The following is a 14,599-nucleotide window of genomic DNA, read 5'->3' as shown; positions in this document are numbered from 1 at the left end:
AAGGAATCACTCTACCGAAACCTCATTCTGTAGCGTAAAACTCCACTCATGTAGCAGACACTCGTGTCTTTAGATTACAACAGAGTAACATCAATACATGAGGATTTTACATAATCTGACTTTTAAAAGTTAAACTTTGATATACTGTACCTTAAACCGGCCCGACGCAGGTGTATAGCCTCCCGAGGAATCAAAGCGCTCCAATACAGTAGCTCGCTTCCGCCCGGTGTGAGTACACGCCCTCTGAACGTGTGCGGTGACGCACGGAACAGCAGGAATGTCGACTTCAACCACCTGTCTGTCAGGTATGCCTGCAATGCCTACTGGCAGCACCTTGTCACGTTGGGTGAGGCCCACGAATCGCTAACACGGATTTAACTATTACATTACAATGCTGTATGAAACTATTGCGACCAAGCCTTTTTAATAATGGTATTTTGGGGTAGCGCACATGTTTTCGGCATTCCAATGGCCAGTGGTTCCTCTGGTGCGTGCCAGAAGCCACAATTGCATAATAAAGTCAGCCTGAAGTCCTGCTGTGTTGGAGAAGACTGTAACAAATTCTCTGAAATACAGAGGACATACCAACTGGAATGCAGTCTGATAAAATCAAGTACATGTTAAGTGCCACCAGAGAAATAAACAGAGTCCTGAAACATTTCCTCTCGTCCCAGCTCTGATAACAGAGGTCATGTGGAAACAAAGAGCGCTATTGAACTGAAACTGACACAAATTAGTATTTCAGATAATCAATGTATCATTTAAAAGGACAACTAGTACTTGACAAATAAAAGGACGACACAGGAAACAGTGCAAAATTCATAATCCCTTTATTTATTAATTTCATTTCATTACAGACAGAGGTGAACCCCAGCGCAGGCGGAGTCTCAGACACAAACTCTTAGAAGCACGGAGGACATATTCCTACTGGTACCAAAACATATTGCATTGTGGTTAACTTTCCTCTGTGGCGAAGAACTACATTAGAAAGTACCTCCCTCCCCAAGACAGTGGTCCAGCATGGACATAAGTGACAGTCCTGAGGTCATTTAGAGGGGGAGAGATAATAGAGGGAAGGCAAAAGAGAGAGAGAGAGAGACAGAGAGAGAGAGAGAAAGAAAGAGAGAAAGGTAGAGGAGTTGCCCGCCCCCCCCCCCCCCCCCCCCCCCTCCCTCCCTCCACCAAAAACGCAATGTTAGGGGTGCAAGAGCAAGAGAATAAGGGCAGATAGTTATCAGAACTGGGTAACAGGCTACTTTGTCCCATCACCCCCCCCCCCCTGCCCCTTGCCTCTGGTGAGGGGAGGGCAGCGAGTGATCCTAGGAAGGGACCGATGAGGTTAGTGCTATGTGGGTCCAGTCTTCCGTGGGGGTGGGGGGGTTAGTGGGGGGGGGTCTTAGTAGCTGCGTCCGAACAGCGTGTAGTACTGCGCCGCCTCCTTGCCGCTCACGCACATCTGGCCTGGCTGCAGCTTCTTCAGGGGCTCGAAGGGGATGCACAGGCTCTTAGCGCCCATGGAGGGGGCTCCCGGCTCCAGGTCCTGGTCCCTGTAGGGGAGAGAGGAGAGAGGAGAGAGGAGAGGAGGGGATGGTGAGGTTTAGGACACTTAGATCAGAAAGGCAGATGCGCTCCAACTCCGAATTTTATAAAGTTCTTTGGGTGCGTAAAAAGAAAAACTAGTTTAAAGCAAAATAAACACACTCTCGAATATAATCTTGTTACTTTATTTATCTTGAAAGCATGAACATGCATGAGGTTTAGGACACACAACAGGGTTCAATATAAGCAATGGCCCGATGGCCCGGTGGCCAGTTACCATTACGAGTCAGCTCAGCTTACCTGTGATGCTAACTGGCTGAAGCTAAGCATGGGAGGCTACTAAAATAAGTGTCTGCTATATTCAACAGCCATAACCATAATCATGACCAGGGAGGGAGGTCATTACAACATAATTACATTTTACAGTTTTGTATAAAAGTGACTTTTCTGGGCCAGTAAATACATAAAGGGGCAGTACTGCACAGCATGGCTGTAGTGCTCCCGTCGTGTTTGAAAGTCCAGCTCCAGATCAAGTGGTTTAGCAAACAGGTAGTTCATGCAGTATGTTTCCCTCAAACAACAGTGTGTGTGTGTTTTGTGCCTTTGTACTAACCCAAGGTGCTACAACTACAAGTGGCTTTCGGGTGAATGATTAATAGTAAGTGTGCGTGCAGACGTCCTGCATCTCCATGGTGAAGTGTTGACACTGGCACTTCAAGCGGTGATAAGAGCTAAAATAACAACCAACGCTTGCAAAGTCCCACCGCAAGCTTCGGCTGTGATTAGACTTTGAACACGATAAATGTATTAGAACACCATTACGGTCTCATTGACCACCAGTAGGTGTTATAACTGGACATATTTATTTATGTAACGGTAGCCAGCTGGTCCGTAGCTGTGTAGTATGCATGTTGTGTAGATCTCCCTCCCAATGGTCTATAGGCTAGTATAGGCTACCGGAGGTAGAACTAAACCCTAGAATGAAATGGATTCTTGCTAATGGATTTTAGCCATGAAATGGATTCTTGGCTAAAAATATTTTAAGACGCATGCTAATGTGTCTGTGACAAAAACCTGAATGGTTGAAACGTTGTAACCAAGTCATTAAACTGGGACAGTGTGCGGATATCTTTTCTTTTGTCAACGTTGGTGCACGTATCCATCACCTGTTGAATTTGTATAGATGTGCAGACATTCCTTACACTACAGTCCAGGTGAGTGCTGCCCTGCAGGTTATACAGTACTTACTTGGCAGTGATCTTCTTGATCCAGTCCTCGCATTCAATGCCACCACAGAATGGAATTTGGACGATCTAAAAGACAAAGCAGATGTGTGAGTGAGTGGTCATTTTGCGTTGAGTAAGTCTTGCAGAAACGTTTCTGATGCTTTGATTATGGGACTGGTTGAAGATCTAATGTAGGAATGCAAATTATTTTCCCAATATGAGAGTCGGATCAAGGTTGATGTCTGCACCTTATGCTGAGGTCTAAGTAATGTCTATAGGTAATCCTTGTTGGACTCAAACAAGCCTTGTGTGAGTCCAACAGTTGTCGCAGATAAGTGGAGAGAAAGCCTCCATTATGGTTTCGGGTTTATTTTAATACATAACACTAACACTATAAGGTATCAGAGTCTGAGTGCGGTTTCAGTTTATTTTAATACAACACTATAAGGTATCAGAGTGAGTGTGGTTTTGCTTTATTTCAACACTACACTATAAGGTATCAGCCTTTGAGTGTGGTTTCCTCCCCTCCCCCCTCCCCCCACTTGGTCTCTCCCAGGGTGCTCACCCGGCCCTGGTCCAGGTCCTTCTGGAACTGCTCCATGGTGTCGGCCACTACCATGTGCTTATGCAGGTCATCAGAGGCCCTGACACACACACACACACACACACACACAACAAACATCAAAATCTGTTCACCTTTCACATAATTAATTCATTAATTAATTGTCTTACAGAGGTATATGTTAAAGTTATTATTTTTTCCTGGTTTCATTATTTGTATTGATATTGATAGACAGCTTTTGACAAGAGAGTCAGCCAAATAAACCATAAACAAAGATCACTTCACCGGAAAACTATTTAGGTGTCTTCAAGAAACGATGAGCATGTTGTGTGTGTGTGTGTGTGAGTGCGTGCGTGCGTGCACACCTCTTGTAGAGGTTGTTCTGGATCTCCTCCAGCAGCTGTGTGATCCTCTTCTCTGTGTCGGCCTCGGGCAGCGTGAGCTTGGCCCCGTTGTCCCTCCTGACGGCCACACACTGGCCCTGCTTCAGGTCCTTCGGCCCCACCTCCAGCCTGATGGGCACGCCCTGGGAGAGGGGACAAAGTACATCAGGTAAAGCGCTTGATAGTGTTTTAAGCTCCCAACGTCTTCCAGTCGATTTAAAAGCCCCTAACTAGGCTGGGTGGACCCCTGCCTGAACTTCCGGGGGAATTTGAATTTTGCCTGGCTGCTCAGGCTGGAAACCAGGAGTTTAGACACCTGTTATTTTGCAATGATGATTGCCATTGGTTGAAAATGGCAATAAAAAGATTCATGAAAAAGAAAGAGAGAAAAAAACCTCCTTTCAACCAGTACCATACGTTCTCAGAAAATTACATCAGAGAATTTCATCAGCATTATCACAGCAAAAGAAAGCAAAAGTAAAAGTGAAATGAAATTGAAAGTAACAGAGATGTGAGAACAGAAAGAAAGGAATACTTAACCCGTATGGTCCCTACAACCAAAACACAGTAACATCTGTAACTAAACTTCACCCCAAACGAGGACTTCAGAGAACAACACACGGAACACCAGAACCCTTTCAGTAACCAATCAACAGTTCTATCATGTAGCTACTACAGGACAAGTAGGTGTTGAGAAACATTGAGAGATGATCCGGAATTTGGTCTCGAGGTCCGTGGGCCGTACCTTAAGCTCCCAGTGGTTGAACTTCCAGCCGGGGGAGTAGTTGTCCCTCATGTCGGAGCGCACGCGCACGCCAGCCTTCTGCAGACGCGTCAGGTACTTGGAACACTGGGCCAGCAGCTTCTCCTTCTCCGCCTCGGGCAGAGACGCCGTGATCCCGCACGGGATGACCACCACCTGAGAGAGAGGGGAGGAGGAGGGAGAGAGAGAGAGAGAGAGAGAGACAGAGAGAGAGAGGAAAGAAAGAAGATAGAGGGAGAAATAGGGAGAGAGAGAGAGAGAGAGAGAGGGGGAGAGGGAGGGAGAGAGAGACAGAGAGAGAGAGGAAAGAAATAAAAGAGAGGAAGAAATACATTAAAGAAAAAGTACAAGTAAAATACCAGTTCAACAAAAAGCAGCGCCCTCTTGTGGACAAGCCTTCCCTTCCCGACAGGTGAGCGCTTGTTCTCTCCGTCTCACCTGTACGCAGGCCACCTTGGGCGGCAGCACCAGGCCCATGTTGTCTCCGTGCACCATGGTGAGCACGCCGATGGTGCGCGTGGTGATGCCCCAGGAGTTCTGGAAGGCGTACTGCTTCTCGCCGGGCTTCTTGGGGTCCTCGAAGATGATCTCGAACATCTTGGAGAAGTTCTGGCCCAGATGGTGAGACGTGGCACCCTGAGGTTGGACCAAAGGAGGGGGATGATGGGTGATGAAAGGAAAACGTTTTTAAAAAAAAATCATCCTTCATCAAAACAAAAACACAATAACTAGGAAGAATACAGTTGGAGGGAAAACATAACTGGTAAAGCAAACAGCTGGGTAGAGCGAAACGGTCACTCTTTATGTCTTCAATGCAACTTGCACCGAAATCTCAACAACACTGAGGGCCCCTTCTCAAACTCTCTCCTCGATCCTCGATACTCAGTCCTCCAGGCTCGTTCCCAATGATCTATAAAGAACACGGGATAGACTATCCCATTGTTGCCGCCCTATCATTCTTTATCTAGATCAGTGGGAACGAGGACCGAGGAAGGAAGGGAGGATAGATAAAAAGATGAATGAGGGAGGCCCTGAGAGTGATATGAAGATGGGCCACACTGAGAGTGACCATGAAGAATGGCCCTTTCTGTCCTAATAAATCTCAACCACACTAAAAGTGATATGAAATGGGCCCTTCCTGTCCACGGTTCCCACCTGGATGGCTCTGCCGCTGGCGGAGATGTAGGCCTCCACCGTGGTGGTGTAATCTCCACCTGCAAACTTCTCCTTCTCCGTCTTCCTGCCCTTGACCACGGGGATGGCCATCAGCTCCTCGTACACGCGCGCATACAGGTCCAGGATCTGCAGGACCTGAGGAACAAACAGGGACAGAGAGAGATGATCAGTCAGTGAGTGTGTGTGTGTGTGTGTGTGTGTGTGTGTGTACTGAAGAAACATATGCAACCACACTGGTAACCTTGTACACACTGGTAATCAATCTCGACCAAATTACAGAGTGTGAGTGTGAGTGTGTGTGCTGAAAAAAACATATGCAACCACACTGGTGCACACTGGTGCAACCTCACTGGTAAGGACAGACAATCAATCTGTTTGTTCTCCTGTCTGGAGCAAATAACAGAGAGAGTGTGTGTGTGTTGAAATGAGAGTGTATGTGTGTGTGTGAGTGTGTGTGTGTGTGTGTGTGTGTGTGTGTGTGTGTTGAGCCTGCTCTCCTCACCTCCTCGGCAGCCTCTGCTTTGGTGGCGAAGGCCGTGTGACCCTCCTGCCACAGGAACTCCCTGGTCCTCAGGAAGGGCTGGGGGTGCTTGAACTCCCACCGCTAAGGGAGAGAGAGAGAGAGAGGGAGGGAGGGAGGGAGGGAGGGAGAGAGAGAGAGAGAGAGAGAGGGAGGGAGGGAGAGAGAGAGAGATAAAGGGGGAGGCAGAGGGGGAGAGAGAAAGCACGCAAGAGCAAAAGAGAGAGAGAGAGAGAGAGAGAGGGATACACATCAGCATACAGACAGACAAATACATAATCAGAGACTACAGCATATGGCGGTGAAGGAGAACACCATAGCTTTTCCACACAACACAAGAAGGGGGCGTTAATCCCCATGTTAACAGCACATCTCTCCGACCTCCTCAGATGAAAGTTGAGAGAGAGTGCAAAGACTCTGTCCATCACACAGGCCCATGGAGTGGGAGAGAGTGCAAAGACTCTGTCCATCACACAGGCCCATGGAGTGGGAGAGAGTGCAAAGACTCTGTCCATCACACAGGCCCATGGAGTAGGAGAGAGGCATTAGCTGCATATGGACACACTCACCACCACGTTGCACCACTGGTTGAGTTTGATTGGCAGGTCTCTGTGGGACTGCACCCATTTGGCATATGCAGGATACATGACTACAACACAGGACAGGAGCGTTAGGGCTGACATGGGCAGGACATATGACTAGAACACAGGACAGGAGCATTAGGGCTGATATGGGCAGGATACATGACTATAACAGGAGCATTAGGGCTGATATGGGCAGGACATATGACTATAACACAGGACAGGAGCATTAGGGCTGACATGGGCAGGACATATGACTATAACACAGGACAGGAGCATTAGGGCTGATATGGGCAGGATACATGACTATAACAGGAGCATTAGGGCTGATATGGGCAGGACATATGACTATAACAAAGGACAGGAGCATTAGAGCTGACATGGGCAGGACATATGACTATAACACAGGACAGGAGCATTAGGGCTGATATGGGCAGGATACATGACTATAACAGGAGCATTAGGGCTGATATGGGCAGGACATATGACTATAACACAGGACAGGAGCATTAGGGCTGATATGGGCAGGACATATGACTATAACACAGGACAGGAGCGTTAGGGCTGATATGGGCAGGACATATGACTATAACACAGGACAGGAGCATTAGGGCTGATATGGGCAGGACATATGACTATAACACAGGACAGGAGCGTTAGGGCTGATATGGGCAGGATACATGACTATAATACAGGAGCATTTTGGTTGATATGGACAGGATATTACTATAGAGCTCCCCAGTCCCGCCCACAGCCTTGTCCGGAAGTAAAAATCCAATACAATTTCTCCATTGACAATTGGAGAATAAGCCATAACATCGTAACCGTCCATGGTAGACTTAAAACCAGCTACGATGTGACTAAGCGATTATACCTGCTCATATAGATGTCAAAAGTTAATGGGGGCATCAACCTTGTTTTGAGAAAACAATGCTTTATTCACGATTTAACGAGAGAGTACTACACTACCCGACACCCTAACGTGTAAAACTGGTGAAAGCAGAGCCTTTGATTGGTAGAGATCGCCGTTGCCATGGCAATGCCAAACAAACTGTACTCAGCTTTTCCCGCGCCTATCGTCCAGCTTCGTCTCGCTGGAACTTCAAAACTTAAAATGGCTGCAGGGCTGATCAGGACCGATGTGTGGTCTTCCGAAAAATAACGTTTTTCTCATCTTGAAGGTTGAATTTACTCAATGGAAACGGTAGGAAGTAATCATCTTCTTTTCTCAGATTAATATGGAACCATGTTAAACTATCTTTAGGCTGCAAATGTTGGAAATGTGTGTACGTTTGCAAAGCATCCTGGGATTTGAGTTCTCTATCTCGGAATTTAAGATATGTACACAGTCTTGTACCTTTCGCTTTTTTTACATTTTCTGTTCATTTTTTCACTCGAAATTATAAGTTATATGCTTATGAGTCACATCGTAGCTGGTTAGCCTAAGGCATGGTCTAAAACTCTTTATATCCGAATTTTTCCAGAAGTCAATGGGAGAAATGAATGAGAATTTTACTTCCGGACAAGCACCTCTCTCGGAGGAGGGGCGGGACTGGGGAGCTCTATAGGATATGGCAGGAGCATTAGGGTTGACATGGGCAGGATATTACTACAGTAATTTCCTGTGTGTTAGCCTCATTGTGTATAAGCCACAGGACAGTATTTTGTGCAAGTTAAAAGAAATAAAACCATATTAATTTCCCCGTGTATTAACCTCATATCTGAAGAAATGTTACATAATCAGTGTATAAGCCACGGCTAATAGTTAGGTAATTACGGTATAATACAGGATTACAGGAGAATTATGGTGGACATGGGCAAGATACAAGACTATACTACACTTTCACTTCAAAAACACTTTCAATCCCCCTCCCTAATTTCCAGACTGTTTACATGATTACAGTTCACTGGGAGAAGACTGTAGAGTGCGTGTGTGTGTGTGTGTGTGTGTGTGTGTGTGTGTTGCCATGGGAATGGGTGTTCTGACCTGTTTCACTGGTGGGTCTCACAGCGATGGGCTCTGCCAGCTCCGTCTTGCCTGACCTGGTTACCCAGGCAACCTGCAGCAGACACAACACCCAGTCAGGCCTTTGATGAATCAGAAAGTGCACCGCTCCGCACCGCTCGCTGATCTGCCTCCCTTCCCTCCCTTCCCTCCCCGCCACACCACACCCTCGAAAAATCTATTTTGGTTCTACTCCAGTCACCACAAAGCAGCCAAATTATTGGTGTCTCTTCAGAGTTTTGGCCCTGAACCACTCTAGAGATCTTATCCACACTCCTCTCCCTCACGCACATTCATCTCCAGCAGTGCTGAGAGCAGTGACAGTGAGGAGAAACAGAAATAAAATCCGTTTGATTTATCAAATACAGTCAATACTTTCTGTCTCTTTTTTCCAGGAATAGAAGATAGAGGGGTAAGAGGGTAAGATATTGTTGTGCTTTGATGACAAATCTTCTAGTCCGGGTGCGTTAAAAACCAAAAAGATCTCTGAGGTAAAGGCTGGGGGTGGTTAGCACACTGAAATAGGTGGCTCTTTTCCAGGAATACAAATAGTAGAAACACAGAAGTCCCTATCTGCCGTGAAGTTCCCCTCAGCTGAAACCAGAGTAAGAAAGACCGGAGTACTTATTGTGACATTAGCCAGGGGATTGAGAAGAAATCTTAGGAAATGAGACACTTCTATTAACATTCCACTCTTGTTTATTTCTCTAACTCACACTCTGGCCATTTGCGCATTCTCATTCTTCCTCTCCCTTATTCTCTCTCTTCTTCATTCTGTCCCTCAATCTCTCTCTCCTATATTCTCTCTCTCATCTCTCCATCTTCATTAGGTGGCTCTCTATCTATCTAAACTGCTCACAAAAAGTAAGGAAACTTGACTTTGGCCCATTATATCTCCCTTTTAGTAATACCAACCAGTAAAGTGTTTCATATCATTTTTATCGTTGATTTGTCACCTTTACAATGAGGTACAGCTTGTAAGCATAGGGCAATCATGGAATGAGCAACACAAGCAAACGTGTAAGTAGTGCCAGCGAAAAATGTGCCAAAATGGCCTGTTATGCTGTTGGAATAAACCTTTGTTACTTCAAGCATTGACGATTGCACTCTCCCACAGAAATGAGGTAAACAAAACATGTTAGGCATACATTTGTTCATTTTATACTCAGTGTCAGGGTCCTCAGGAGCGTTTAGAGGATCCATATGCAGCCACAACAGCTTGGCACCTTCTTATCATGCTGGTCACCAACCTGGCTACATTCTGCTGTGGGATGGCATTCCATTCCTCGATAAGGATCTGTTGTAAGTCAGCCAACCTGGTTTTGTTGGTGACTCTGGCACGTACAGCATGCCCAAGCTGATCCCACAAGTGTTCACGGCAGGCCATTAGATCCTCTCCACTCCCAAATTCTGGAGATACTCTCTGATGATCCCAGCTCTATGGGGGCGAGCGTTGTCATCCTGGAGGATGGCAATTGGTCCCATATTCTGGAGATATGGAACTGCCACTGGCTCCAGAATCTCATCCCGGTATCTAACTGCATGATGATTGCCTTCAATGATAACAAGGTCTGTCTTTCGAGTTAGGGAGATGTCACCCCACAGCAGAATGTAGCCAGGTTGGTGACCTGCATGAGAAGAAGGTGCCAAGCTGTTGTGGCTGCATATGGATCCTCTACACGCTACTGAGGACCCTGACACGGAGTATAAAAGGAACAAATGTATGCCTAACATGTTTTGTTTTCCTCATTTCTGTGGGAGAGTGCAATCGTCAATGCTTGAAGTAACAAAGGTGAATTCCAATAGCATAACAGGCCATTTTTCGTTGGCACTACTTACATGTTTGCTTGTGTTGCTCATCCCATGATTGCCCTATGCTTACAAGCTATACCTCATTGTAAAGGTGACAAATCAACGATAAAAATTATATGAAACACTTTACTGGTTGGTATTACTAAAGGGGAGATATAATGGGCCAAAGTCAAGTTTCCTTACTTTTTGTGAGCGGTTTATCTACATATCTATCTATCTGTCCGTTTATCTATCTGTCTCTCTTTCATTCTGTGTCCATGTCTCTATCCCTTATTTTGTTTGCCTCTCTGTTCATTACGGTATTCTGTTTATCCTTCGCTCCCCCTCACCTCTGGGGCGAAGTCTTCGATGTGGGACTTCTCCTTCTCGAGGGCTGCCTGTGACACAAACATGGGGAAGTAGCAGTTCTCCACGCCCAGCTTCTTGATCTCGCTGTCGAAGAAGTCCTTGATGGACTCCCAGATGGAGAAGGACCAGGGCCGCAGCACGTAGCAGCCGCTCACGTCGTAGTACTCGATCATCTCCGCCTTCGTGATCACCTGGAGGAGGACGAGGAGGAGGAGGAGGAGGAGGAAGGGATGGGACATAAAGTGAGAAAGCGAAGGAGAGGTTCTGGCCTGAGGCTCAAGAGTCTAGCCTGAGGTAAAGATTGAGATTAACGTCTTTGTTTAACTTTAAGGTAAGACTTTATTAAATCCAATAAGTGGGAAATGTACTTGTTGTCACAACAGCCCAATAGCACAATAAATAAAAGTACAGGTAGAGTAAAAGACAGTATGTCCAGCATACCAGTACACCTAAAAAAATCACTCAGTGACTTCAACATGCCATAAGGGCATAAATGTAAACGCCTTAGGGTTCACAAAAACAAAGTGGCAAGTGGTCCTTCACAAACATGATGGTGAAAACTTCAGATCATACGTATAGTGGAAAAAAAAACTAGGTAGTAACATTACAGAATTAATTTCACAGCAAAAAATATTACCAATGTAGGTTCAAGTTGCCACATTTACACAATATTATGAACTGGTGCTAGACTGAGTCATTCTCCAAATACAGGAGTCTGCTCTAACAAGCGATTACTCCACATACCTGCGAATACCAATCAGCCAAGTTCTCCTCTTTCTTGGCCTCCAGTCCCAACCTGCAATCAAGCCACACCATGAGTCATCACTCTCAGGGTCTCACACACGCCTAGCTGCTGTGCAATCAGTCAGCCAACACTGATGTTCTCATATCTAGATTAATACCATAATCATGGAGTCCTCAAAGGAATTCCCTCCAGACACACACACACAGTAGAGTGTAGAGGGACCTGTAAGTGTGTCAGCTCAGGGGACACTGTGACAGAAGCGTCCCCTGTTACAGAGTTAATAATGACTTCACAGTGTTAGTACTCAACTCATAGAGGCACAGTGGTACACGCACGCACGCACACGAGTGTAGAGGGACCTGTCAGTGTGTCTAACATGGGACGCTTCTGTCACAGTGTCCCCCCAAGTTAATAATGACACACACACAGTGGTACACACACACACACACACACACACACACACACACACACACACACACACACCTGGTTTGTTTCTTGGGTCCCTCTCCTCCTCCTGCGCCTCCTGCCCCCCCTGCTCCTCCCTCCTTGTTCCCTGGGGTCTTGTCGCCTCCTTTCTTCTTCCCTCCTGCCTCTCCTCCCTGCTTCTCCGACTTGTTCTCGCGCTCCTTGCGGCTCTTGTCCTCTCCGGCTGTTCCTCCGGGCGCCCCGGGGGTCGTGACGGGCTTGTACTCCCCGCCGGTCAGCGCCTTGTACTGGCCCTTCAGCTCCAGCAGCACCTTCACCGCAGCGTCCACCTGGTCCTGAGGACGGCACACACACACACACGCACACGGCTTTATCACAAACATGCAGCTTCATCATCACACACACACAGCTTTATCACGTATACGTGGTTGGTTGATTGATTGATTGCTATATCACATGTCAATTTTTTGGTACCAGTTAATTTACTGTAGTGGTAACACAGGTGTTAATAGTGCTAACAAAAAGTAACTTTATCCATAAATTGCTACAAATTAATCACAAAACATGTCTCAGTAAACTTCCCCATCAATGGGACATATAGTGGAATGTTTCTACGAGAGAGGGAGGGAGGGGAAAGCAGGGGGAGGTAGGGAGAGGGAGAGAGAGAGAGAGAAAAGAGAAAGAAAGAAAGAAAGAGAGAAAGACAGAGAAGAGAGAGAGAGAAAGAGAAAGAAAGAGAGCAAGAGCACGACCACTTACCTTGGGTGCCTTCTCAGACTTGAGTTTCCTCACTAGCTCCCCCTGCTGGGAGACCTGGGAGAACAGGGCCTGGGCCTGGGGGGAGCTGGGCTGGCCGGGGCTGGGGGCAGGGGCGGACGTCTGGGCGGCAGGGGCAGCAGTGGCCGGCGCAGGGGCCATGCCGGGCTTATAGTCCTGCCCCGTCTTCTGTTTGAACTCGGCCTTCAGAGCCAGCAGCTGCTTCACAGCGCCATCTACTTGATCCTGCAGGAATTGCATCAGAAATTAAGCTAATTACAGTATAAACAATATTTTATAGTACGGTCATCAGTAGGCAAGCAGGTAGGTAGGTAGGAAGGGTGGATGGCTAGTTAACTACATACATTATTCATCCCCAAGGAAATGTAGGAATATATTGGTACATATTTGGTACAATTTTATAGCACATTCTATATAAGATAAGATCATTTACATCCTACAAAAAGGAAATACAACCAACCAACTACAATGTTCATCTGTCTGCAGTCCCTTCATGGACACATTTAGTTCACACTAATGCAGAACCAGATAACAGGCTCTGAACTATGCGGTGAGGACTACGGAGGTGTGTGATGCATGCAAAGGCAGTATGAGAAGGCAACATACAGAGGTAGGTGAAGACACCGTGTGTGTGTGTGACGATGTGTGTGTGTGTGTGTGTGTGTGTGTGTGTGTGCCCTCTGACCTTTGGTGCCTTCTCAGACTTGAGCTTCCTGACGAGCTCTCCCTGCTGTGCCACCCGCTCGTAGATGCCGTTGGCATCGCCGGTCGTCGTGGCAGCAGAGGCGGACTGTGCGGGGGCAGGGCTGGCGGGAGGGGTCATGCCAGGCTTGTACTCCTGACCCGTGAGCTGCTTGAACACCGTCTTCAGGGACAACAGCTGCTTCACCGCCGCGTCCACCTGATCCTACAGGGGGCAGCAGAGAGGGAAGGAGGGAGAGAGAGAGAGAAAGAAAGAAAGAAAGAAAGAAAGGAAGGAGAGAAAAGGAAGAAAGAAAGAAAGAAAGAAAGGTGAGAGAAAAAGAAAGAGAGAGAGAAAGAGTGTGTGAGAGGGAGATGTTAACAGAGTGGGTCCCACTCTTCCAATTCAAACGTTAACACAAGCAATGACACAATCAAGCCATTCATCTGAATGCAGATCAACTATGATTAGACTATCATCTAAGAAGGCTTGCATTATTACCATTCCAGGGCCATGCTTATCTATTGCATACTTTCCCATTGAACATTGATCAGAATAAAGAATAAAGATATAAAGCAGTAGGATCAAAGCCATGTTGTGTGACCACAGTGTTTTTATTTTGTTTTTGTTTTGTTTGGTTGTTTACCTTGGGAGCCTTCTCGCCCTTCAGCTTCCGGACCACCTCGCCCTGCTCCGACACGCGCCCGTATAAGACGGCGAAGGACTCGGAGGCGGGGGCTGCTGTGGGGGCGGAGCTGGGTGCGGGGGTGGGGGCGGGGGCTGGGGCCGCAGTGGGAGGAGCCATGCCAGGTTTGTAATCCTGACCCGTGATCTGCTTGAACTCGGCCTTCCGCGCCAGGAGCTCCTTAACGGCAGCGTCCACCTGGTCCTGAGAGGAGGGAGAGATGGGGGGATAGAGAGAGAGAGACAGACACAGAGAGAAACAGATAGAGAGATAGAGATGGAGGGGGTAGAAAGAAAGAGAGCGTTTAAAGAGACTGGAATACAAGTGAGATTGTGCTATGATTTCTTCTGATCTTTATTCACCTTATCG

The 14,599-nt window shown here is 47.0% G+C and overlaps 2 protein-coding genes across 2 annotated transcripts in view; both read right to left on the bottom strand.

The window, feature by feature from the left end:
* si:dkey-229e3.2 (uncharacterized) overlaps positions 1-218 on the bottom strand; it is a 7,292-nt gene extending 7,074 nt beyond the window's left edge. Inside the window, exon 1 of the mRNA XM_062522838.1 lies at positions 151-218. The gene's annotated coding sequence lies outside the window, so the exon portion shown is untranslated. The remainder of the gene's footprint in view (positions 1-150) is intronic.
* A 946-nt stretch (positions 219-1,164) lies between these two features.
* eprs1 (glutamyl-prolyl-tRNA synthetase 1) overlaps positions 1,165-14,599 on the bottom strand; it is a 30,213-nt gene continuing 16,778 nt past the window's right edge. Inside the window, exons 19-34 of the mRNA XM_062522362.1 lie at positions 14,192-14,434; positions 13,549-13,770; positions 12,846-13,088; positions 12,144-12,421; positions 11,660-11,711; positions 10,897-11,106; positions 8,738-8,810; positions 6,739-6,818; positions 6,152-6,253; positions 5,629-5,784; positions 4,912-5,109; positions 4,456-4,629; positions 3,693-3,853; positions 3,331-3,409; positions 2,788-2,852; positions 1,165-1,547 (exon numbers count right to left, since the gene is read on the bottom strand). Coding sequence (XP_062378346.1) covers positions 1,397-1,547; positions 2,788-2,852; positions 3,331-3,409; positions 3,693-3,853; positions 4,456-4,629; positions 4,912-5,109; positions 5,629-5,784; positions 6,152-6,253; positions 6,739-6,818; positions 8,738-8,810; positions 10,897-11,106; positions 11,660-11,711; positions 12,144-12,421; positions 12,846-13,088; positions 13,549-13,770; positions 14,192-14,434 — 2,487 coding nt within the window. The 3' untranslated portion in view covers positions 1,165-1,396. The remainder of the gene's footprint in view (positions 1,548-2,787; positions 2,853-3,330; positions 3,410-3,692; positions 3,854-4,455; positions 4,630-4,911; positions 5,110-5,628; positions 5,785-6,151; positions 6,254-6,738; positions 6,819-8,737; positions 8,811-10,896; positions 11,107-11,659; positions 11,712-12,143; positions 12,422-12,845; positions 13,089-13,548; positions 13,771-14,191; positions 14,435-14,599) is intronic.

This window comes from Sardina pilchardus, chromosome 20, assembly GCF_963854185.1.
Source record: "Sardina pilchardus chromosome 20, fSarPil1.1, whole genome shotgun sequence".
NCBI classification, from domain to species: Eukaryota; Metazoa; Chordata; class Actinopteri; order Clupeiformes; family Clupeidae; genus Sardina; species Sardina pilchardus.
Note: the sequence above shows the minus strand (reverse complement) of the source record. Positions and strands in the feature narration are given on the sequence as shown.